Raw genomic sequence first — 20,923 nt, forward strand, 5'->3', positions numbered from 1 at the left:
TTGTTATTATTGAGTGGTTTGCTGCGAGCGGCGCGCGCTGGTGGGGGGGGGGGGGGGAAGGAGTGGAGCAAGCAGAAATGACGCCGGCAGCGCGAGACGACGACGACGACGACGACGACGACGACGACACAAGCTGTCTGATGTGCCCCCTGCGCCGTGTTTCCTTTTCGTCCCTTTTTGCTTTCCCCCCCCCCCCCCAGGACCAGGGCCAGATGGGCGACGCATGCTGCGGGTGTACCGAAACGGTGCGGGAGGCGTTGGAGTTGACAAAGGGAGTGGCCAATGCTAGCTCGATGCAGCAATCGAACTGGTGAGGTGCGGCGTTGGACGTCGCGTGCGGCAGAGTTGGGCGACTGTTTCGGTCTGCCATGGTCAAGTCACGGCCGTTGCTCTGGCTGTTTCCGAGGTGCCATCCAAGATGTGGTGTTTTAGGGGCCAGCTTGAGTCGAGGGCCCAGATGAAACCCGTCATGGGCTGGCTGCTCACTCCCTCAACGCAGGCGTGCATGAGGACAAGCTCAAAGGGTGTTTGATGCTGTCGGTCCATGCATATGGCACGAGACTCCCTGGTCCAGACAGACAGAAGAGTGCGGTAGCGTCAGCCGCTGCAGCGGTTCTCCCGCCTGGGCAGCAGGAGAGAAGCGTGCTTTGAGTGACAAGTATCAGGCGAGGCAAGGTGCGTCCTGCCAGTCAGTCAATCAGTCAGTCCGTCAGTCAGTCAGTCGATATGCATGTCGGCCGATTGACACTGACAAGCTGGATTGGTCTTTTGCGCGTGTGCTGGGCGCCGCTCCACCGCTCGTTCGTCGGCCGCCGCGTTGTCCTCTGCCTCGCTCGGCCGCTCCCGTCTCGCACCTCGTGCTGCCCTGCCTTGCCAGGTCCTCCTCCACTTCCATCTCCCTCGTCTTCTCAGACGCTTTCATTCATATCCCCCGATCCGTACCTACAGTACCAAGGACCAAAGAGCTTGCACTGTCCGCCGAACTGGCGATTGCGCAACCTGTGCCGCCTTACCCCGGCCACGGGCAGATCGCTGACGGGCCCTAGGCCGAGCTCCCGCTCCGCACCCTGCCCGCTTGCGTTCAAGACTCCGACGGCCTCCACACTTATCCTGAGCTTCGCAAGAAAGCTCCGCTTCGCCGCACCTCTCCTTCTTGCTCGACCTCTCCTCCCTCGGTCGTCTTCCTTTCCCTTCGACCGCTTCATTGCGCCGCAAATCGCCGTCTTAGACAATTCCGTCCTTGTTCGCAACACCCTCCATCAATTCTACCTCCCTCCTCGCTCGCCTGTTTGGCTTCCGCAAGAGCCCGTGCCGATCTTGGGTGGCTCCCTCAACTGGCCCTCGCTCCCATTGCACCCAAATCACGAACCCTCGATTCCAACGCCAGGCCATGTCCGATTCTGAAAAGTGTTTCACTTACTTGCGGGACAACATCCCCGCTTGGGTCGAGGAGCTCAAGCGAGTGGGACACAAGATCGAGGAAAAGCAAGACGAGATTGCAAAAGTCCCCGTCACCCAAAAAGTCGTCAAGAAGACGGGCTCGACCGAGTCGCTAAGACCGGGGAAAGAAAATGTCCTCGATCAAGAGACGGGCGAAGCGGAAGACCACAACCCGCAGAACCAAATCCCCAACCAGGCGCAACGTCTCACCAGCCGCAAACGCAAGACTGCCTCGGTAATTTCAAAAGCATCTGGCCCGACCAAATATCGGACAAGAAGCATGATCGTCGTCTACTACGATAGCGAAGTCCAAAAGGCATTTGAGAACTTGGTCAGGAACATTGGCCAGGGCAGGAACATGCTGCGAAAAGGGAAGATGGCCGCAAGAATGGAGGCAATGACGGCAGAGAGTCCTGGCGCTGAAGACGACGATAGCGAAGGCTCCGATCCCATTCTGGCGAAGCTCCAATTCAGACCCGGCGCGGGCATGGGCGGCTTCCGTACGACGCGCAGCATGGGACCAGGCAAGCCCAACGGCGATGGTGGACCTGACGCCTTTGATCAAGCGGACAAGGCGCTGGAAAATGCGCAGAGTCTGTGCGAGCGTGGCGCACATCAATCTCTCCGCGAAGGCGACTGCCGCGTCGAGCTCGAGGGGGCCCGGAAAAGCTTCCAGGACGTCATGACGCTCTGCGCGCAGGAAATCGAGAAGCAAGAGGAAAAGGCTGCAAAGGCTGCCGAAAAGGTCAGACAGTGGGAGCCCGCCGAGCAAGCGCGGCAGTCTCTGATCAGCCACTCTAGCATCGACACGGACGCCAAGCTCCTCCCGACGCCCATCAGCGGCACAATGAAGATCGACCACATTGAGGTGGACGATTGCGTTTCGGACGACGACGAGTTTGTCATGCCCGTGCTGCCGCCGCAGGGCTTGCGCATGACCTCGCAGAGGTGTTAAGCCGGCTCCTCTGCTTTTGAAAATTTCCAGCGTTTGAGCGGACAATCTGCTTTTTCTCGCACTATATCCTTGCTTTTATGGCGTTTAAATCGTGGGTATCTGGTCTCACATGAGCAGCGGCGTTGCGCAAAACGGAGTTGGACTGGGTGGGGTAAGGTGGCAGATTGCAGCCAAACCTGTAATGGAGTATTGAAAGAGTGAACTTGGCGAGGAGGAAATCCTGTAGGCAAAAGTCAAAGTGAGTCGAGGCACTGCGTTGGCGCCCATTCTCGAATTATCATTATCAGTTGGATCATTCGAGCTTCTGCTACTTGATATACGTAGGCAAGATTTGAGTGCCGACCCGGCTGCGTGTATTCTTCGAGACCACGCGTGCGATCCCCGCAAAAAGCTGTCCATGCCTTGAGATTTTTGAAAGAGCTTCGGATGCTCCGTATGGGGCCAGGGGCGTTGGCAACATATCCTATCGTTCGGCCCGTTGACCGGGGCTTATACATGTAGTCGAGGTCCGGGTGGATCCGTCATCCTTCAACGTGACGTCTCCGGGACGTGCCGTTTTCCTGCATCAGGAAACCTATTTGACAGGCGGAATCAGCCTGCGAGTTTAGCATGCGCCAAAACGTTCTGTGAACACAGGGCAATCTCTTGCTCGGAACCCAGGAGAGATCTCCTTCGGACAAGTCAAGGATGGGTGCCGTCTACCAGTGGCATCTAGCCCTACGACCTTCAGACTGAAGACATGGGCACCTAAATCAGTAACCAGCTATCAGGCACCAATGGAGCTCAGACAGCAGGCATTCAATCTATGTGCATCCAGAGTGACAGCAGGTATCCGAGTGCTCTAGGTTGATGGGGGTCAGGAGCATCCAAATGGCTGAGCCTTGGAAGTAGATGATGGCTCACAAATCGAGCAGGGTATTTATTGTGCATGCAAATGATGACATTCAGGATTTGCAGAGCACTTTGAGAAGTACCAGACGATGTCAAAGCTACTGCCTGCCTTTCTCTGTAGCCAGTCCAGTTGCTACTGATTGAGGTGCCCGTGGTTGAGGGACGGCGCGTCGTCGCGTCTCCCTCATTGACGCGCCTTCCTCAGCTGTCGTTGCAAATCTTCTGTGTCCTCGCCTCAACATCCTTCTTCACCCATCACCCACTCTACCTCCCTCTTTCTCAACTCCGTGGCTTCAAATCATGCCTCCGGCCTTGAGCGACTCGGACCAGGAGTCGCCGCGGCCTTCGAAGACTGCGTCTCCCGAGATGCCTCTACCGGACCTTCCAGGCAGAGTCAATGATCGAGCAAGTCCCCCACCCTCCTCTCTCCACTCTCAAGAAACTCTTCTGATTATTTCTCCAGAGGCGTTCTCGTCGAGTCGAATCTAGTCCCGAGGATGATGAAGCCGACAGGCCGCTGGTAAGTCGTCTCATCAACGTTCGTTCCATTTGCACCGCCACCAATTGCTTAAAACCTTTGCTGTGCTCAGATCTCATCGCTCCCTCCACGTAACAAGCGTTCGAGGCTGTTGAGTGGCTTGCATCCCTCGCAAGACATCATCGATGGCCTTTCCCAGGGCTGGGATGTACCAAGCACGGCACCAGCAACATTTTACCGCAAGACACGGGCTCGAACCAGCACAAACACGGGCAAGAAACCGAACTACAATGCCAAACATCATCCTATGGATGATGTTCTTCGCCCTAAGCAAGCCAAGAAGCATGGGGGCCTCGTTGAGCGGATCACGATTAGCAGCGACGAGGAAGATGTCAACGACGATGAAGATGGCATCAGCCAGGAATCTCGTAGGGGCCGTCGAAGACGCAGCTCCAGCTCATATGTGGGCAATGCTGTGGGAAGAGCCAATGCCAGAGGTCGATCCAAACCAGCACGCAGGACCAAACGCAGGTCCACCAGCAGCCCAGCTTACCGGGATGACGTGCACCCGATGGATAACCTAATGGATTTCGAGGCAGTCTTCGACAGCGGCAGGAACGATGAAGATGAGGCAGAGCTTCCACGCACAAAGAAACGCAAGACTATCGATAGAAGCAAGATGAAATCCAAGCAATCGACTGGGCTTCCCGGCGACACTTCTCCCGACACTGATGAGACCTTGGTTCCGGGATCTTCTCCAGAAACTCCGCCCAAGCTTACCATCGAAGAAATTGTAGAGAGAATCGATGCTGTTATCAAAATTAGCGAGGAGCTGAAGCCAGCAAAAGCATCTCTTCTTGCACAGATGAAGAAGAAGAGTCTTCCGGTGATACAGGTTCATCAGGACAGCGAGGAAGTACAGGCGCATGCTCTTGGATCCAGACCAGACTTCCCTCTACCTCGTGAGGGTGACTTTCCGAAAGAGAATTTCGTCGCAAGTCTGCGTAGAGAAAATAGCCACACAAACAATGTCGAGCCTGAGGAAGTCATCGCTAGAAGGATTACTCAAGAGTCCGCAGAGGCTGTCGAGCCAGAAGAAGTTACCGTCTCGAGGAGCGTTCACGAGCCTCCAGAAGCCGCTGCGACTCCAATCGACTATGACGATGTGGAGATGGATGATTCGAATGCGCAGCACAGCTCCCCGAGAAATGCGGAAAACATGGAATCAAACCGTCAGGACATGGACGATGACACTATTCAAATCGAGCCATATGTTCTTGAGTTCCTCAACGGTGAAGCTGACGGAGTAAACGAAGTCCCCGCCATACGACAGACTGAATACAGACCTGCTGCATTTACTCCCATCAATAGCAGCCCAAGCGTTGGTGAGACGCCTGCTTCTTCCAATTCCAGGTCTGTCGACTCGACCGCTTGTATCTCGCCACAGAGAATCTTAAGTACACTTCCAATTCGTTCTCCCAAGAACACGGCTTCGCTATCCACTGTTCGGGACAATCACTTGACTATGTCGCAGTCGCGCGAATACAACAGTCATGACATTCTATACAATCCCGAATCGCACAATGATGATGAGAATGAGCCCGAAGACCTGGACGACGACGACGACATGCCCATGCTTAACGATCTCCTCATGAGAAAGGGTCGTTACCGACAGCGTTCGCTCAGCCTCTGATTGATCCTGATATTCGCAAACATACCACCAAAGGTTCCATTTTCTGAAATGGCACTGCGGTTTCGCCACGTCTCGTTTGTTTTCCATTTCGCCAACTGCGCTGCAGGATTACAGGACATACGGGCCTGTCCACATTACAACGTCATTTTTTTTCACTTTAGCTCCATGTTGCTTACCCATGGCTATAGGAGGATGTTTCATTTGTAGCTGATCACAGATGCTACGACACATCAAGTACTGGTATCAGATGGCTATTGCTTCTAGCTTTCAGAACTCCCCTTTAGCTACACCTCGACAGTTTCGTTACTCGAACTTATCTCCCTTGCTCTACGTTTGCTATTTGGTCAACGGTTTCGGACAGTCTGCTTCGATTCCATAGTGGGTATCAGAGGGAATAAACGGCGAACTTTTAAAGCTCTCTAAAAGTGCAACCGCGGGTGCTGAACAAACCATTTGAATGCTCTCAACTCCTCTCTTCGCTAAAAATGGTCAAATTTCCCGAACCATAATCGATTAAGACGCATGAATACTCTCTGGACCGACCTGCCAGAAGCGACAAATTCATTAGGTCACAAACTTCAAATTGCTCCCATTGTTAATGAAACCTCCAAGTTTTCCGCAAACGGCAGTTCCGATCAAGCTTGCTTTGTTCTCCACTCAGTCAATTCATTATCCTCGCATCTCCTTTGTGCAAACACATTCCCATACTAGGTAGAGATGCAACACCAAAAAGCCACGTCGCATCCTTCTCAAAAAACTTTTTCCACACACCTACCGGCCCACCTCCGCAACGCCATCACTCACCTCCCAACCGCTCGAAAAGCCTCTCACGCACGCACGAACAGACTCGCCATGGCGGACGACGCCGACGGCACCGTCGCCTCAAACACTCCGGCCCCACTCCCCAAAGATGGAATTCTCGGTCTCGTCAACGACAGTCTCGGCTTCCTCGACCGGCTCTTCGCCGAGCACCAACTGTTCGTTCTTCAGGCCAACGCCGACACCAATGGCGTGCGAGCCTTTCTCGGCGACCACTGGATCAATTCGCGCATTGGACAGTGGTTGCGGTACACGGAGTCGATGGTGCAGCGCATCGGGCTGTTGGATCGAGATGTTCGCGTGTTGAGCGACCTCTTGAATCGGGCGCCATACAACTCGTATCAGACAGACCATGGGGGTTATGCGGTCACCATGAGTTTTTCGCCGGATACCATGAGCTATCTGGACGGAATCATACGGGCGAATCCGCATGAACCCATGGTCGTGCGGTCGATTCTCATGCTGAAGCCTGGTTCGCAAAGGGATGAGCTGGTCATCACGCCGGTTGAGTCAGAGGATCAAGAATGGAGGAATAGACTGCAGACTTCGTATAGGCCTGTCGTGCAGGTCGTCAGGGATAAGTCCTGGCAAGGTTGGATGGATGTCGGCCTGGGAAACGACGGAAGCGACGACGACGATGAAGACGACGACGAAGATGAACCGGGAGATTCTGATGGGGAAATAAACAGTAAGCTTGACAAGTACGTCAAGAAAACGAAGCGAGTCCTGGACTTTCGTGAGTTTCGAATACTTGCCGTGGCATATAACCGCGATGAGCTGACTTGCAATGCAGACAAATTCGATTTCGCCCATCTGAACAACCAGGAGTGGAAACAGCATTTGAATTATCTCACACGACCGGAGGCGAGGGACGACCAGGAGGATTCACAATTCACTCTTTTCCAATTCGCGGTATGCGAACCCAGAAATTTTTGGTCTGACTGGCCAGCTGCCCTCGAGCGCCCAGCTGATGCTTTCTAGTACTTGCACAGCTATGTCACGCAAATAGTGAACGCGAAGAATGAGAAAATCACCTGGCTCCGCGCTCAGCTCGAAAATGCGAGAAAGAGCGCGAAAGCAGCCAGGAACAAAAGCGCGATCCATCCGCAGCAGGGAAAAAGAGAACAACAGAAACAAAAAGGTCAGTCTCCACCTATCCGATATTTTGAATCTCGACACCGTTCCCCTAACTACATTTTTCTCGAAAACGGCGGAGAATACTGACGCGCAACAAGTTGACGAACTGGAGCGACAAGTGCGCGACTTGCAAAAACAACTCAGCGATGAGAAGAACAAACACGAGAGCACCAAACAAGAACTCGAAAGTTGCAGATCGATCATGGAAGACGCTGGCGATAAGGATAATGTTCAGGGAATCATTCAGGCGCAGAAAAAACAATCCCAGAGACTTGCCAAGTTGCAAGACCAGACAAAGAAGGCCGCGCAGAAGGAAAAGGCTAGAAATGAAAAACTCAAACACGATCTCGACAGGCAAAAGATCGAGAACTCCAAACTGCAGGAACAATTGGAAGCCGCTAGAGCATCTGCCGCGGATGGGAGTGGTGCCACGGGCGATGGCCAGGCTCTTGCCAATGCTAAAGCTGATGCCAAAAAGGCAACAAAGTACAAGAACGATGCCGAAGCCAGAGCCACCGCCGCTGAAAACGCTTTAAGCAAAGCTCAAGAAGCTGCCAAAGCTAAAGATGACCAAGCTGCTACCGATGCTCAAGCTCTGGCAGCTGAGAAAGATCGAGCTGACCAAGCTGTTCAAGCTCTGGCAGATGCTCAAGCTGTTGCCAGAACCGACGCTGACCAAGCTGCTCAGAAACTGGCAGATGCACAAGCTCAAGCTGACCAAGCTCGTAAAGACCGAGAAGCTGCGCAAGCTGACGCCAAAACCATGGCTGACCAAGCAGATCAAGATTTGAAGAAATGCAAGAACGATCTCGCGGAAGCTCAAAAGAAACAGAAGGACGGCGGAAAAAATGACGGCGACGAAGGATCGGGCGACGAGGGACAGCTGTTGAGCACAGCGACTTTGAACGCGAATAAAGCAAAAGAACTGAAAAACAATGTCCTCTCTCTTGCGCTGAAGGGCACGATGGTGCCTGTGGAAGGAAGCACTTCGACAGGTTTCATTTCAGCACTTGGGGACTCCAAGGGCACAGGAACGGCACAAATTTTCAAGAAGGGGGATGGCAAACGTATTATCAAGGTCAAGGCCAGATTCGAGGCGGAGGAGCCTGAGGAGGGAGGTAAGGAAGAAGGAGGTGAGGATGGAGAAGGAGAGAACTATGAAAATAGAGACGGTGACAGGAGGGTCACCAGGAAGAGAGCGGCCAAGGGGCCTGCGGATGGAGAAACGGGCGGAAAGAAACCAAAAACAGGTAAGACATCATGAATCAGCGAAGTTGGACAATGATTTTGAACAGCGGCTGATGATAAGCAGGCACAGGAGGAAGAGGTGGACGCGGAGGAGCAGCAAGGGGTCGAGGTCGAGGTCGAGGAAGAGGTAAGAAGTAGGCTGGGGAATAAGAAGCCGACTAGTGGAGAGGAGGATAGAATGCAACCGGGCCATCACCGTGAAGGCCGCTGATAGGGGTAAGTCTGGTCGAAGTTCGGTCACTGTCAAAACTCATGAAGAGTCAGTATTGACGTATTCCCAGGTCTGATCTTTCCAGCATCGCTAGAGTGAGTGTCAACAGAAATGATATCTCCTGGCCTTACGGCTGCATCCGGGGAGCATTCGTTTACTACCACAGTTGCACCTAGGGAGCTGTCATCTGCTACCAAGTTGCGCTGAGGGGGCCGTCGTCCACTGCTGCAGCTAGACCCAGCGAGTATGATTGTTTTCGGTTTGGCGGTTTGATCTTTCTAGCATCGTTTGGTCCGTGTGGTTCAAACATGTTTTGGCCTACGGCGACGCTGGGCCATGGGACAACCAGTTGCCATAATGTTGTGCCTTGGCTTTCCCAGGATTCCGAGGTCTTCCTTCATGTCGGTTTCCGCAGTAATATCAGAATACGAACCATGTGTATCGTCCTGGCGTCGTGCAAGTCGCCATGATCGACTTCAACACAGCATGGCCAACAGGGAGGCTCATCGTCGAAAATGACGGTCAATAGGTAGCAATTGTTTGACGTGGCTCGGTGCAGAGGAGTTTCGGCACGCAAGCTGCAGGGCCGCCAAAGACGCTGCCAGAGAATCCATGAGGGGCAGACACGAGGGTTGCGGTTCTTCACGGACGTGGAGTCGAAGTTCCCATTGGATGAGGGGCTCACGTGGCCAACCGCCATGCATTTACGTTGTTTCGGCTCGGGGCGGCAGTGGTACGCCGCCCAGGTAGCTGCCGTCGTTGGTCTTACTCGCGGGTGGTGTCTTGACAAGCAGTTGATCGTCTCCCACGCCGCCATGGAGCCAACGGCCACACGCTTGATTGCCAAGACGACCCGCTCTTGTCGGCCAAGCCGCTGTCTTCGTGTCTGTCGAGTCGGATCTTGAGACTGTCGTCATTGGACAAACATGGTGTTGAACAAGTCTGGGGGGAGATGTGGCACAGGAGGGAACCACAGGTCGGGTGGCACTGCATGGGCGGCGGTAACGGCGTCGGACCAAGCGCCTCGGGTCGTTGTCTGGAAGAGAGAAGGGCGCCGTGTGGTCGCAACAATGAAGACGGTGCTTGTCATGTTTCCGTTCTCAAAGTTCGAGGGGAGAAGATGCCGTTATCGCTATCTGGCTGGACTTGCTAAAAGCAGTTTAGCCCACCATCTATCTCCACCTTAACCCCCCGTCGGCTCTATCTCGAAAACCTCCCATGAAGCCAGGGACGCCCAGTGCTTTTTGACATGTTGCCTCGTTCTGATTCGGTGTCAATTGATCGCAGTGGTTACGAAAGCAGCGCCTTGGGATGCCTCCTATATTTGACTGCATCCCGCGGCTGCCGTGTAGGCTCCCATCCACTCCTCCTCTACAACTCCACACTGCGATACCTCGACCCCACGCTTCGCTGCTTACTACGACGCACAGCTTCTGGCTGCAGCCGGTCCAGCCGTCCACGTCTTTGTGCCTTCACGCCTCATTGTTCTGTCCGCTAAGCAGTATCACTTGTTACCCCTGCCCCGTCTTGTGACGACCTGCAACTCCTCAAACATCCCACCTCGACCTTTATACTGTACTCCCTAGCACAATCAACAAGTTTTCTGCGCCTCGCCGAGTATACAGCTTCGTCCTCGTCTCAGTTAAAAAGACCCCGCCTGGTCTTTACGTCTTCACCGTAGCCGCGCATCCTCCAGCTTTACTTCTTCCCCACGTTTGGTATCGAGGCCTAGCAGCCGGATATTGATGTCGGTTGATTTGCGTCAAGCCTTCACATCATTGCGATTTCCGTCTCGAGTCGAAAGCGTCTCGAGATCGCAGTTGTCCATTGATCACACAGGCGATAGTATTCGTCCGGCTGAAAATTCGTGAACTTGCGCGGCAGCAAAAGGTACCTATTCGGCAGCACTCAGTGGCTCCCCAGACCAGGGGCGAATCAAAATCCTCCACCGCGAGGTTCAACAGCAAATGGCTGGAGCTCATGGCACCGCGGTCCAGTCCCTTTGGAGTCCACCATGATGCCCAGGGACCCGGCCGTCTGCGCCAGGAACCCTTCTTTGCTGTCTTTGGATGAACCACGCGCGACGCTGGGAGAGTATCTGTACGACTTTTGACTGTCCAGCTAATTCGGACGGAACAGGTAGTAGTGCTCAAGCAGCAGCAAACATTGCTTGACTCACTGTTTTGAACTCGCCCCTGCATCATCAGTTGGAACTGCTGGCAAACACGCCGCCGAGACAAAGGCACGCCGTTCACGCTGGCTCCACTCATCAGTGACGCCTTTTACAAACGATCCGGCCGCACCCACATCAATCGCAGTAGAAATAAACACCTCAATCCGCAATCATGGCGTCTACCACGCTCGCGTCCAACACGGCAATCGATCTCGTCGAAAAACCCGGATTGACGAAGCGCAAGGACTCTGGCAGCGGCATCACCGAACCACAGCCGCAGTTCCAAAATTGCGGCAACGGCCTAGACCCCGACCAGCAATCCACGGAGCGAGTCCCCGACTCTGCCGCGGCCAAGGCTTCTATTCCAAATTCTCCAAAGGCCGTAGATGACCAAGTTCGCATCGTCCAGCTGTCCGAGTACAAGGCGGCCGCGCGCTGCCTTGCCGAGGCCTTTGAGAGCGATTCTGTTGGCCGCTACTTTGTCGACACGCCCGGCACGAAGGACTGGACGCCCGAGCAGAAATGGGACCTCCACCTCTTCATGATGGAGTGCATCACCTACTGCCACATTGCACAGGGCATGGTCACGACCATTGGACCCGACTACGGCGGCGTTGCCCTATGGTAAGTCAACAAATCAATCCAGCAACACTTGGAGCTCAAAGGTCAACTAACATTCCCCAGGATGCCACCCAACAGCGCCGACATGGGCCTCATCACCTTCCTCCGCAGCGGCATGTGGCGCCTCTACTACCGCCTCTGTCGCGAAGGCCGCAAGCGCTTCTTCACCGAGTTCATGCCGCTGCTGCACGACATCAAGGCGCACACGCTCGGCGACCGCGACGCCTCGTCCTGGTACCTCGTCTACATTGGCACCAAGCCCGCCGCCCGCGGCAAGGGCTATGCCCGCAAGCTCGTCGACCACGTCACGTGCCGGGCCGACCGCGAGAGCCGCGCCATGTACCTCGAGAGCAGCAATTTTGCTAATTTGCCTTTCTATCGCCGCCTCGGCTTCAAGGAGTGTCGCAAGCTGTATTTGCAGCGCTCGGAGGAGGTCATCGAGTTGGATATTATGGTCAGAGAGCCGACAGGAAAGGGGGAGTAAGCAAACTGACGACGGTCCAATGAGTAAAGATGAGGGGCTTTCAGATTGATCGAGGGGGAAGACGCAAGAGACGGTCAGTTTGGCGTCGAATTTGGCGAGGAGAGGGGATGGGGTGTGGAGCGGTCTCTTCAACATGAGATGCGCACTCTTGCGGATGGAACTTCTGCTTGTCTGGCGGAGGTACTCAACGTACGATTTTTCATGCCTGGGCGTACAATGAAACTGACTTAGATTCGCTGGTGTCTGCCACTCATTTAGCCTTGTTCGGTAGCAATTGTATTGACGTCTTCGGTCGCAGTAGACTGGTGTATCTTGTTCCCTCCTCCATGAAAGTCAATATGCTTGAAAACGCTGGATTAGTTCTCTACGGGTGAGCCCAGCTGATCAGGTCAATGTTTCTGACGACGCTCAAAGAAAAAACTGCAACTCCACACCAACTCCCTGCTGTAACCCCCGCTTTTCTAACTCCTCAAGCAGATTTTCGGCAGAGAGCTTAGTTCTTGGCCAGTCTGACACTGACGCTGCCATCCTGCATGCCAAAGTAGCAGGCGACGGGCTTTTGGCCACCAGCGGCGCCGCGAGCCTGAGCCTGCGCACCGTTCTCGCCGGAGAAGATGCCCACCTCCAACACGCCAGTTATTCTCTTGATCTCCCTAGCCAAGGTGTTGACCTCCCACACGCCGTCCTCGCCATTGCCAGCATTGCCACCCTTGGCGGCAACGTCCGATTCGGTAATGAGCTGCTTGAATGGGGCGTCGATGATGAAAAAATCCTGGTCGGTCTTGATGGGGCCAGTCTTCTCGAGCGGGTGCGTGCGAATCTCAGGGCTGGGCGAGCCCAGGCGTTGGAGTGCAGAGAGGACGGTGTAGGCAGCGAGAGGAGCGACTTCGATGGGGATGCTCGGCCATTGGGTCAGAAGGCGGGATTGCTGCTTGCGGTAGTCTTTCGCACAAACACAAATGTCAGCAACCTCAACGGCTGGAGCTGGAGCTGGAGTGGGGCTTACCGGCGACGCAGACAAATTTCTTTGCGCGTTCGGCGACGAGCTTCTCCTGGAACAAGCACGCGCCGCCGCCCTTGATGCAGTTGAGATCATCGTCGACCTCGTCGGCGCCGTCAAAAGCGACGTCGAGAATCTCGTTCCCAGGCAGCGAGTCGTAGGCAATTGGCGTCAGGCCAGCCTTGACAATGACCTGTCGCGACTGGTACCCAGTAGGAACAAACTGAATTCCAGGGTTGTTGCTCTTCTCCTTGATGGCGTCAACGACGTAGACAATGGTTGTGCCAGAGCCAATGCCGACGTAGCGCGCATTGGGGTCAAAGTGCTCCTCGACAGCCTTGATAGCGGCCTGCTTCTTTGCGTCTTCAATCGAGAGTTCGGGCATCTTGCTGCTGGCGAATCGATTGCTTTGGCGGGGTAGCGATAGATACGCGTTGAGGGTTTGTCTCAGTGTTGACCGTTGTTGACTCCAGGTGGTAGTGTTCTGGGAGCGAATGTAGCTACCCTGTACAAGTCGATTGACAGCGGATGTGCAAGCTACGGGTCGATAGAACGGAAGGGGTTTGGCAAGGAAAAATCGTGTCGTTGTGCGGGGCATGCAACGGTTTTGGCTGGATGCTGCGGTAAGAAGCGGAGGTCGAAAAGCGATGGCCGTGAGTAGCCTCTTAACGGTACGTCAGAAGCTGAGCAAGCCAGACAGGAGCGAAAAGAGCCGCGATGAGGAATTGGTTGAAGTTGTCGGCAAGTTCGTGAGTAATCGCCCGGACAGAGGCCTGAAAACCCCACCTTGCACTGAGCGATGATGTCGCGCAGCATTGGCGGGTTCCGTCATCGGCGTCTGAGTAGGCCCGAGCTGCATCTGGACTCGTCTGGGCCGGTCTGCATCGCGCATCGGTCCATGAGAAGTCGATGGAAGATTGAGGCGTCAGGTTCAAGGAGTGGAATGAGAGAAAGACGATCGGTTTGTTTTGCAATGGTCTTCATGGAACAGGCTGTCAAAGAAAGTCTGCATGTGCCAGTATTCGCATCTGCACCACGAAAGAAAGCCTCTGGACGCATGGCTGGAAAATAAAGGTTCAACAAAAGTCTCTCCGAGTCTTGACTCCTGCTCGTCCAGGGAGAACAATCGAGTTGTTTCACGATGGCGTAGGATGTGAAAGAGGTGAAGGTGAAGGTGAAGGTGAAGATGAAGGTGGACGAGTCCCAGTCAGCCCTATCGGCAGGTGCAGGCCCGGCCCGAGCGTTGGGCGACTCGGAGTTAAGAGGGACGGGACCTGACATGGACTTTAGCCCCACGCGACTGCCAACGCCCAAGCTCCACGACCTTACCTCAGACCTCCAAGAGCTTGCTCGCACCATAACCACAGACCCACATGCCTCCTCGGCCGTCGCTATCATGACCCCTACCACCCCTCCCGCCCTCCAAGGCCCCACCTCCAAGGAAAAGAAGTACGACAGGCAGCTCCGTCTGTGGGCTGCTAGCGGCCAGCAGGCCCTGGAGGATGCTCACATTCTACTCGTCAACTCTGGTCCTGGTGTAGCAGGAATTGAGACCCTCAAGAATTTGGTCTTGCCTGGTGAGTTGCAGCTTGGGCTGCTGCCAGCTAAACGATACTGACCAATTCAAGGAATCGGCCAATTCACTATTCAAGACTCTGCTGTTGTCAGCGACGCCGATCTTGGCGTCAACTTCTTTCTCGAGGATGAGAACCTTGGAGGCTTTAGAGCAGAACACACAACCAACTACCTCAAAGAGTTGAATCCCGATGTTCAAGGCCACAGCATCACCGAGCCCATCGAATCTTTCATCAACAAACCAGAAGCTCTTAAGCCGTACACTCTCATTCTCGTTACTGCGCCAATTCGCCCTTCCGTACTCCAAGAGATCAGCTCTCATGCCAGCGAAACTGGTACCCCGACGTTCTACATTCACAGCGTGGGATTCTTTGCTCATTTTTCTATCCACCTTCCGCCTGCATTTCCCATTGTCGATACCCACCCGCCCACAGAGTCCACGGTAGACTTGAGATTATTAGCACCATGGGCTGAACTAATCCAGTTTGCGGTGGAGAAAACGAAAGATCTAGATGGCATGAGCGATCACGACCATGGTCATGTGCCATACGTCCTGCTCCTCTTGCACCATCTCGAGGAATGGAAGGCCAGCCACGACGGAAAATATCCCGGGAACTACAAGCAAAAGACAGATTTCCGGGAGATGGTGCGCAAAAACGCACGAACCGATAACCCCGAAGGCGGCGAGGAAAACTACGACGAAGCTGTGAGCGCCGTTCTCAAGAGCCTAAACCCGCCTTCTGCCGGCAGCCACGTCCGCGAGGTTTTTGAGGCTGACGAATGCCAAAACCTCCAAACTTCGTCTGCGAGCTTCTGGCTCATAGCAAACGCCATATCACTCTTCTACAAGAAGCACGGTGTCCTCCCCTTCCCTGGTTCCCTCCCGGACATGAAGGCCCAGTCGGCGGACTACATCGCCCTCCAGAACATCTACAAGAACAAGGCTCGTTCTGACCTAGCCGAAATCACTGGTACGGTGCGCTCATTAGAACAAAGCCTTGCTCGTCCGGAGGGCTCGGTCCCAGACAAGGAAATTGAAGCATTTTGCAAGAACGCCGGTCACATCAAGTTGATTCGCGGCCGCCCATTCCACATCGTTCCGGCGGGCGAAGGCAAGGTGATTTGGGGCGAGCGAGCAAAGTCCCTCGCTGGCTTCAGCGGCCTGCAGAATCCAGAGACGCTCTTCCTGCTGTACGTGGCGTTCCTGGCGTGGGACGAATTCGTCGCGACGCACGAAGCGGACGGTCTGATGGGTGCGCCGCGCGTGCCTGGTTCGCTTGATGCAGACGTCGACGCCGATACGGAAAAGATGTTTGGAATCGCCAAGACATTCATGGACGCGCTGCTCGAAGAAGCGGGCCAGTTTGTTGAAGACGATGCCGAGTACGGCGAGTTGAAGGAGGGGCTGAGGAAATATGTTGCTGAATTGTAAGTCTTACTACTCGCCTTATTTGGGCTGAGGCATCGGGATCAGGGCCGTGCTGACACTGAGACGAAGGGTCCGCGCTGGAGGCGCCGAGATGCACAACATTGCGGCGCTGGCGGGCGGCATGGTGGCACAGGAGGTCATAAAGGTCGTGACCAAGCAGTACATTCCGGTCGACAACACGTGCTTGTTTGATGGCATAAAGAGCAAGAGTGGCGTGGTGCGCGTTTAGGGAACGAAGGGCACCATCGTCTTGCCTAAGCACGCGAGCGAGTCTGGCTCGTGGACAGATAGCGTGGTTTCGAGGGGTACTGGTCAAAAGCCCTGAGATGGCGTCTTGAGCATAGGCGCAGGCAAGCGGAACAAAAAGAGCAGCAAGTAGCAGAAAAAACAATAGAAATACGGAGAACATGGCAGCGAGGTTCTCGTCTTGCCACACAGTCTATTCAAGCACGCAGCAAAAGCTCCGAATGAACGCTTCTTGAGTCCGTCTATCTCTTGTCCTCCATTTCCAACGAATCAAGCACCCATTATATACATAGAAGGACAAAGACCGCCAGTTTTGACACTTGAGCGGTCACTTCGAGCCAGGCCCCATTTTATTTACTTTATAGTCTGAAAAAAAGCCAGACTCCTACGCAAGGATTGCGCAGCGCATTTGGACTCGCATGTAGCGCACTGGTCGTCGGGCTCCCTGGTAAAACAACAGCTAGATTGCTACATGGCGCATAGCATGTGGTTCGAGGCCCTGCCTTTCCGAATTTCGTTTTGACTTTTTCCTTTTGTGCCTGCCTTCCCTCCTGCTCCTCCTGATACTCTTTCTTTTTTTTTTTGTTGAGTGCGATTCTTTGGTCGTACCGGGTGTAGCCAGGCCAGGCCACATGCGCGCCGAAGTTGCTCGCTCAGCCATGAATCCTGGCGCGAGTGTACTTACTACTGTATGTACCAAGTACCGAATACCAGAGCGTTGGAGAAAGACGTTTACTACGTGCAACTACAGCTTGGCTTTGGCGCCCAGGACTTCCTGGACCAACCTCAAGGCCTCTTCGGCCGTGCCGTAGCTCGACTGGTACCCGTAGCCAGCATGGCCGTAGTTGTGAACGGTCCACACGCCGCCGACGCGCTCCTTCTCGACTCTGGGGCCGCCCTCGCGCATCGGGCGCAGCCCAACGCCGTGGCGAATGACGCTCAGCTTCTCGGGTCCCTGACCGTCAGTGAGGGCTGGGCAAAGCTCAACGGCGCGCTTCATGATGCGGTTTGCGAGGCTGGGATCGGGCTGGCTCTCCCAGGCGCCCTTTTGCAGACAGCCGCCGAGGATGGTGCCGCCGCCGGCCGCGCGCTGCATGATGTAGACGGCCTCGTCCGGGCCGTCGTCCGTGCCCGACGCGTTCGTCATGACGCCCGGCTCGTTGCGTACGATGACGATCTGCCCGCGTCCCGGGTACATGTTGGCGTCGGCGACGCCGCCCAGCTTGAGCGCGCCCAAGCCCGTGCAGTTGACGACGACGGCAGCAGGCCGCCCGCTCGCGTGCAGCGCGGCGGCGTCGGCTACGTGCGCGACGACGCCGCGGCGGAACACAGTGCCGTGGGCGAGGCACTGGCCGACGAGCCACGGCAGGTAGACGGCCGTGTTGATGCAGACGGACGTGAAGGCCGTGGCCGAGTCGATGCCCGCCGGCAGCGTCTCCTTGGGGAGCACGCGGAAGTCGGGCACCACATCCTTCCACCACGGATCTGTCCTTATCAGCTCGGCGAACCACGTTCCCACGGCGCTGCCGACGTCTTTGGAGCGGTTCTGCACGACCGTGTTTTGGAAGTGGATGGCAGCTTCGGGAACGCTGGAGGCCAGGCGTGCCAGTTCGGGCCAGGTGCGCTCTTCGAGTTTGGCGAGGAGCGAGCCTGGGGCGCCGACTCTGGGAGAGCGTTACTTGGGTGCATCTTGAAGGGGTGGTCGAAGGGGGACGTGACGATGGGCATGATGGGGATGGTGGAGGGGAAGCGTGACGGTGTGGGTTGGAGCAGAGGAGTATCACCAGGGACCCTGCAGCCGTGGTACTACAGAGCCAAAAAGAAGGGGGAAAGAAAAAAAATCTGATTGGCTCGAGATGGACAAGGAAAAGTATTCGGTAGGAGGGAGAATAAATTGGATTGGACCAATGGAAAATCAAAACTTACGGCAAGTAGTTTGCTCCGGCCCAGGGCGAAGCGTATTCTATGTCATAGTCGCCGGGCATGTGCTTTGCGATGACGGTGACGTGGTAGATTGGAATCTTGGACAGCAGCAGGGCGGTAGTCAGCCCCACGACGCCGGCACTGGGGTTGGTGGTGGAGTCAGTCAGTCAGTCAGTCAGTCGGTCAGTCAGTCATTCAGTTAGTCAGTCAGTGCTCACCCAAGAACCACAATGTTTGCATCGGACTGTTGCGCGTGAGCCATGGTCGAGGGCGTTGGTGGGGAGCTAAGCGTGGACAATGAATGGACCAAACCTCAAGCTGGCGGTCGAGGGAGTATATAAGGGCCATGTGCAGCCGGCATTTGGGCAGGGCAGCCTATCGCGCATGTCACCCTTTTGCAATCCCTACCTACATGTAGGTGCCTATCCCCGACGCCAAAGGCGGTCAGCAGCAAAGTGAAAGTGAACCTGGACGCGCCAAGCTCGGACCCCTGTCGCCGCGCCGTGTTCACACCTCCCACATCGTCACTGCTCAAAGGGAGTGAGAAGAACCATTGATTGACCCCAAGCGAACCACACGCTGCCCGCCCCACGAGCTCCCCCGCGACTGCTCGTCCCTCCCCCTCCTCCACCCACAATCCTTCCTCTTCTTTTTTTTTATGTCCTCTCCTCTCTTGCATGATCCCCTCCGTCTGCTCCCTCACCTTCGCCCCACCAATTTCAACATGCGGTCCCGCCGGTCGGCCACCGAAGATCCAGAGTTCCCTCTCATGAACGCCTTGGGCCTGTACGCTTCAGATATCCGCGGCGATGGTAAGCTCCGCTTCATCCATGATGACCAACCTGGCACCCCTGCTAAACAACGCGTTCTCTGCAGGAAACTGTCTCTTCAATGCCCTCTCCGACCAATATTTTGGCGACCAAGAACACCATCGCGAAATCCGGGAGCGCGTCTGCGACTACGTCGAAGCGAACGCCAAGTTCTTCAAGTCTTTTGTCAGCGTCAACCCGGGCGGTGGCGTGCGCAGGAACCCCAAGCGCAAAAACACCAACGCATACTCGACTCCTTACGACAAGCAAAAGCCAACCGAGGAGGAAATTGATCGCGTGTTTTCCGAGCACGTCAAGATGATGCGTCAGGGTGGTACTTGGGGCGACAATGTCGAGATTCAGGCCTTTGCTCGCGCCTACAATTGCTTCGTCAAGATTTGGAACTCGGGACACACCTACGAGGTTGCTCCCTTTGCTGGCCAAACCGGGAAAAAGGCCGTTGTACACCTTGCCTATCACGTAAGTTCTTGCCCAACCACCTCACCTCGCTCGGCGGCGCCCTAACAACCATTCAGTCCTGGGAGCACTACTCCTCCGTTCGCAACATCGAAGGCCCCCACACCGGCGTCCCCCGCATTCATCTGCGTCATCTCAGCCCCGAGGCTCAGGCTGCCATGAAGCAGAAGCTCCCAGTGCACACTCAGGTTGAGGATTGGCAGGTTGACCTTGTCCAACAGTCCATTCACTTTTTCGTCGAGAAGCCAATCATCAAGAAGCTTCTCACCCAGCACAACTGCGACATCGACATTGTCGTTTCCAAGTTCATGCACGAACAGGACTCTCGCGAGCAATCTTCGGCACAGGAAAGCTCTAGCATCGAAAGGGAGCATGACAGCGACGACGACGAAATCTACGGCCCGAACAAGCGCAGAAACAACACATCCGTGCCGCGGAGCGAGCGGTCAGAGCTTCCTCGGTCTACAACGCCTTCGACCACGCCCCCCTCGAGTGTCGACAGCCGGCCCAAGCTCACAGCCAAGAGTCGCATCAAACGCGCTGGCTCTGCCACCCTATCTAGATCAAGCTCGCGAGAATCGACTGCTGGCAGCGAGTCTCATCCGTCTCAGTCGACTGAGTCCACCCGGAGGAGGCCTGTCGTTCACTCCGACAACGATGCTCACCCACCCGAACCAGTAAGAAGGAGGCGCGCCATTGTCTCTGACTCTGACGACGACTACAAGCCAACGTCCGACCATGCCGCTGACAGCACTGCCGATAGCGCCGCCTCTGTTCCACCTTCCCCCAAGAAAGGAATCCGCCTGAAGCTCACGATGCCCAAGCCCCCAAAAGACGATGAGGAAGAGGCGGACGATGCGGATGCGAGCGACCCTGTGGGCAAGTCTTCTCAAAAGCAGGCCGGTCCGCAGCCCAAGAAAAAATCTGCCTCCACGCGCTCCAAAAGGGATTGGCGCAAGCAGGCTCAAAACGCTGCCCACCGCGAGCGAAAGCAGCTTGAAGAAGCTGATGCAGAGGGCTCGCATGCCGAAAAGTCATCCGCAAATCTGCCCATCATCACAAAGTCGTCCAGGAGCGACAGCGACAGTCCCCACTATCCTCGCATCAAAGTCATCAGCGTTTGATGACGTCCAACTGCGCGCGGCACATCCCGGTCTGGCATTGCCGGATTTCTTCAAGATACCCCTCTTCGTTTTCAAGTCACGACACTCTGCACATACATGGCCTCTTCTATAGACCTCGAGGCTCGGTCTTTTTTCTCATACTCAACGAAGCTCAGAAACTCTTTGCATGGCGCGGCGTTTAGCAATACGG

The 20,923-nt window shown here is 55.3% G+C and overlaps 8 protein-coding genes across 8 annotated transcripts; 6 read left to right on the plus strand and 2 right to left on the minus strand.

Annotated features, from left to right (window-relative positions):
• Positions 1-1,252: 1,252 nt before the first annotated feature.
• On the plus strand, positions 1,253-2,448 carry IWZ02DRAFT_189982 (uncharacterized protein). The gene has a single exon (XM_066762416.1). It carries the CDS (start codon positions 1,391-1,393, stop codon positions 2,393-2,395), a length of 1,005 nt encoding a protein of 334 aa, XP_066625504.1. The 5' UTR covers positions 1,253-1,390; the 3' UTR covers positions 2,396-2,448.
• A 1,236-nt stretch (positions 2,449-3,684) lies between these two features.
• IWZ02DRAFT_445096 (uncharacterized protein) lies at positions 3,685-5,892 on the plus strand. The gene is made up of 2 exons (XM_066767144.1): positions 3,685-3,806; positions 3,877-5,892. The coding sequence occupies exon 2, from the start codon at positions 4,072-4,074 to the stop codon at positions 5,455-5,457; it is 1,386 nt and encodes a 461-aa protein (XP_066625505.1). The 5' UTR covers positions 3,685-3,806; positions 3,877-4,071; the 3' UTR covers positions 5,458-5,892.
• Positions 5,893-7,126: 1,234 nt separating this feature from the next.
• IWZ02DRAFT_190019 (uncharacterized protein) lies at positions 7,127-8,973 on the plus strand. Its single transcript, XM_066762417.1, has one exon. The coding sequence runs from the start codon at positions 7,298-7,300 to the stop codon at positions 8,675-8,677; it is 1,380 nt and encodes a 459-aa protein (XP_066625506.1). The 5' UTR covers positions 7,127-7,297; the 3' UTR covers positions 8,678-8,973.
• Positions 8,974-11,217: 2,244 nt separating this feature from the next.
• Positions 11,218-12,150, plus strand: IWZ02DRAFT_488448 (uncharacterized protein; the record flags this gene model as incomplete). Its single annotated transcript, XM_066769465.1, has 2 exons — positions 11,218-11,669; positions 11,730-12,150. The coding sequence occupies 2 exons, from the start codon at positions 11,218-11,220 to the stop codon at positions 12,148-12,150; spliced, it is 873 nt and encodes a 290-aa protein (XP_066625507.1).
• Positions 12,151-12,643: 493 nt separating this feature from the next.
• On the minus strand, positions 12,644-13,535 carry IWZ02DRAFT_468219 (ribose 5-phosphate isomerase A-domain-containing protein; the record flags this gene model as incomplete). The annotated part of the gene is made up of 2 exons (XM_066768614.1): positions 12,644-13,092; positions 13,157-13,535. 2 exons carry the CDS (start codon positions 13,533-13,535, stop codon positions 12,644-12,646), a joined length of 828 nt encoding a protein of 275 aa, XP_066625508.1.
• Positions 13,536-14,546: 1,011 nt separating this feature from the next.
• IWZ02DRAFT_373108 (uncharacterized protein) lies at positions 14,547-16,383 on the plus strand (the record flags this gene model as incomplete). The annotated part of the gene is made up of 3 exons (XM_066764681.1): positions 14,547-14,727; positions 14,779-16,153; positions 16,224-16,383. 3 exons carry the CDS (start codon positions 14,547-14,549, stop codon positions 16,381-16,383), a joined length of 1,716 nt encoding a protein of 571 aa, XP_066625509.1.
• A 338-nt stretch (positions 16,384-16,721) lies between these two features.
• Positions 16,722-18,630, minus strand: IWZ02DRAFT_190096 (D-amino-acid oxidase). Its single transcript, XM_066762418.1, has 3 exons — positions 18,542-18,630; positions 18,327-18,464; positions 16,722-18,064 (listed from the first exon to the last, which is right to left on the minus strand). Exons 1-3 carry the CDS (start codon positions 18,583-18,585, stop codon positions 17,146-17,148), a joined length of 1,101 nt encoding a protein of 366 aa, XP_066625510.1. The 5' UTR covers positions 18,586-18,630; the 3' UTR covers positions 16,722-17,145.
• A 417-nt stretch (positions 18,631-19,047) lies between these two features.
• Positions 19,048-20,733, plus strand: IWZ02DRAFT_372533 (uncharacterized protein; the record flags this gene model as incomplete). The annotated part of the gene is made up of 4 exons (XM_066764639.1): positions 19,048-19,135; positions 19,200-19,612; positions 19,669-20,286; positions 20,509-20,733. The coding sequence occupies 4 exons, from the start codon at positions 19,048-19,050 to the stop codon at positions 20,731-20,733; spliced, it is 1,344 nt and encodes a 447-aa protein (XP_066625511.1).
• Positions 20,734-20,923: the final 190 nt, after the last annotated feature.

The sequence above is a fragment of the Phyllosticta citriasiana genome (assembly GCF_038021145.1).
Source record: "Phyllosticta citriasiana strain CBS 120426 chromosome Unknown IWZ02scaffold_3, whole genome shotgun sequence".
Taxonomy (NCBI): domain Eukaryota; kingdom Fungi; phylum Ascomycota; class Dothideomycetes; order Botryosphaeriales; family Phyllostictaceae; genus Phyllosticta; species Phyllosticta citriasiana.

Excerpts from the sequence above, each read along its gene's own strand:
- IWZ02DRAFT_189982 (XM_066762416.1), top strand. The coding sequence starts at position 1,391 with ATGTCCGATTCTGAAAAGTGTTTCACTTACTTGCGGGACAACATCCCC.
- IWZ02DRAFT_445096 (XM_066767144.1), top strand. The coding sequence starts at position 4,072 with ATGGATGATGTTCTTCGCCCTAAGCAAGCCAAGAAGCATGGGGGCCTC.
- IWZ02DRAFT_190019 (XM_066762417.1), top strand. The coding sequence starts at position 7,298 with ATGAGAAAATCACCTGGCTCCGCGCTCAGCTCGAAAATGCGAGAAAGA.
- IWZ02DRAFT_190096 (XM_066762418.1), bottom strand. The coding sequence starts at position 18,585 with ATGGCTCACGCGCAACAGTCCGATGCAAACATTGTGGTTCTTGG. Across the intron at positions 18,465-18,541 it reads GCAAACATTGTGGTTCTTGG|TGCCGGCGTCGTGGGGCTGA; the intron begins GTGAGCACTGAC and ends CACCAACCCCAG. Across the intron at positions 18,065-18,326 it reads GCCGGAGCAAACTACTTGCC|AGTCGGCGCCCCAGGCTCGC; the intron begins GTAAGTTTTGAT and ends ACGCTCTCCCAG.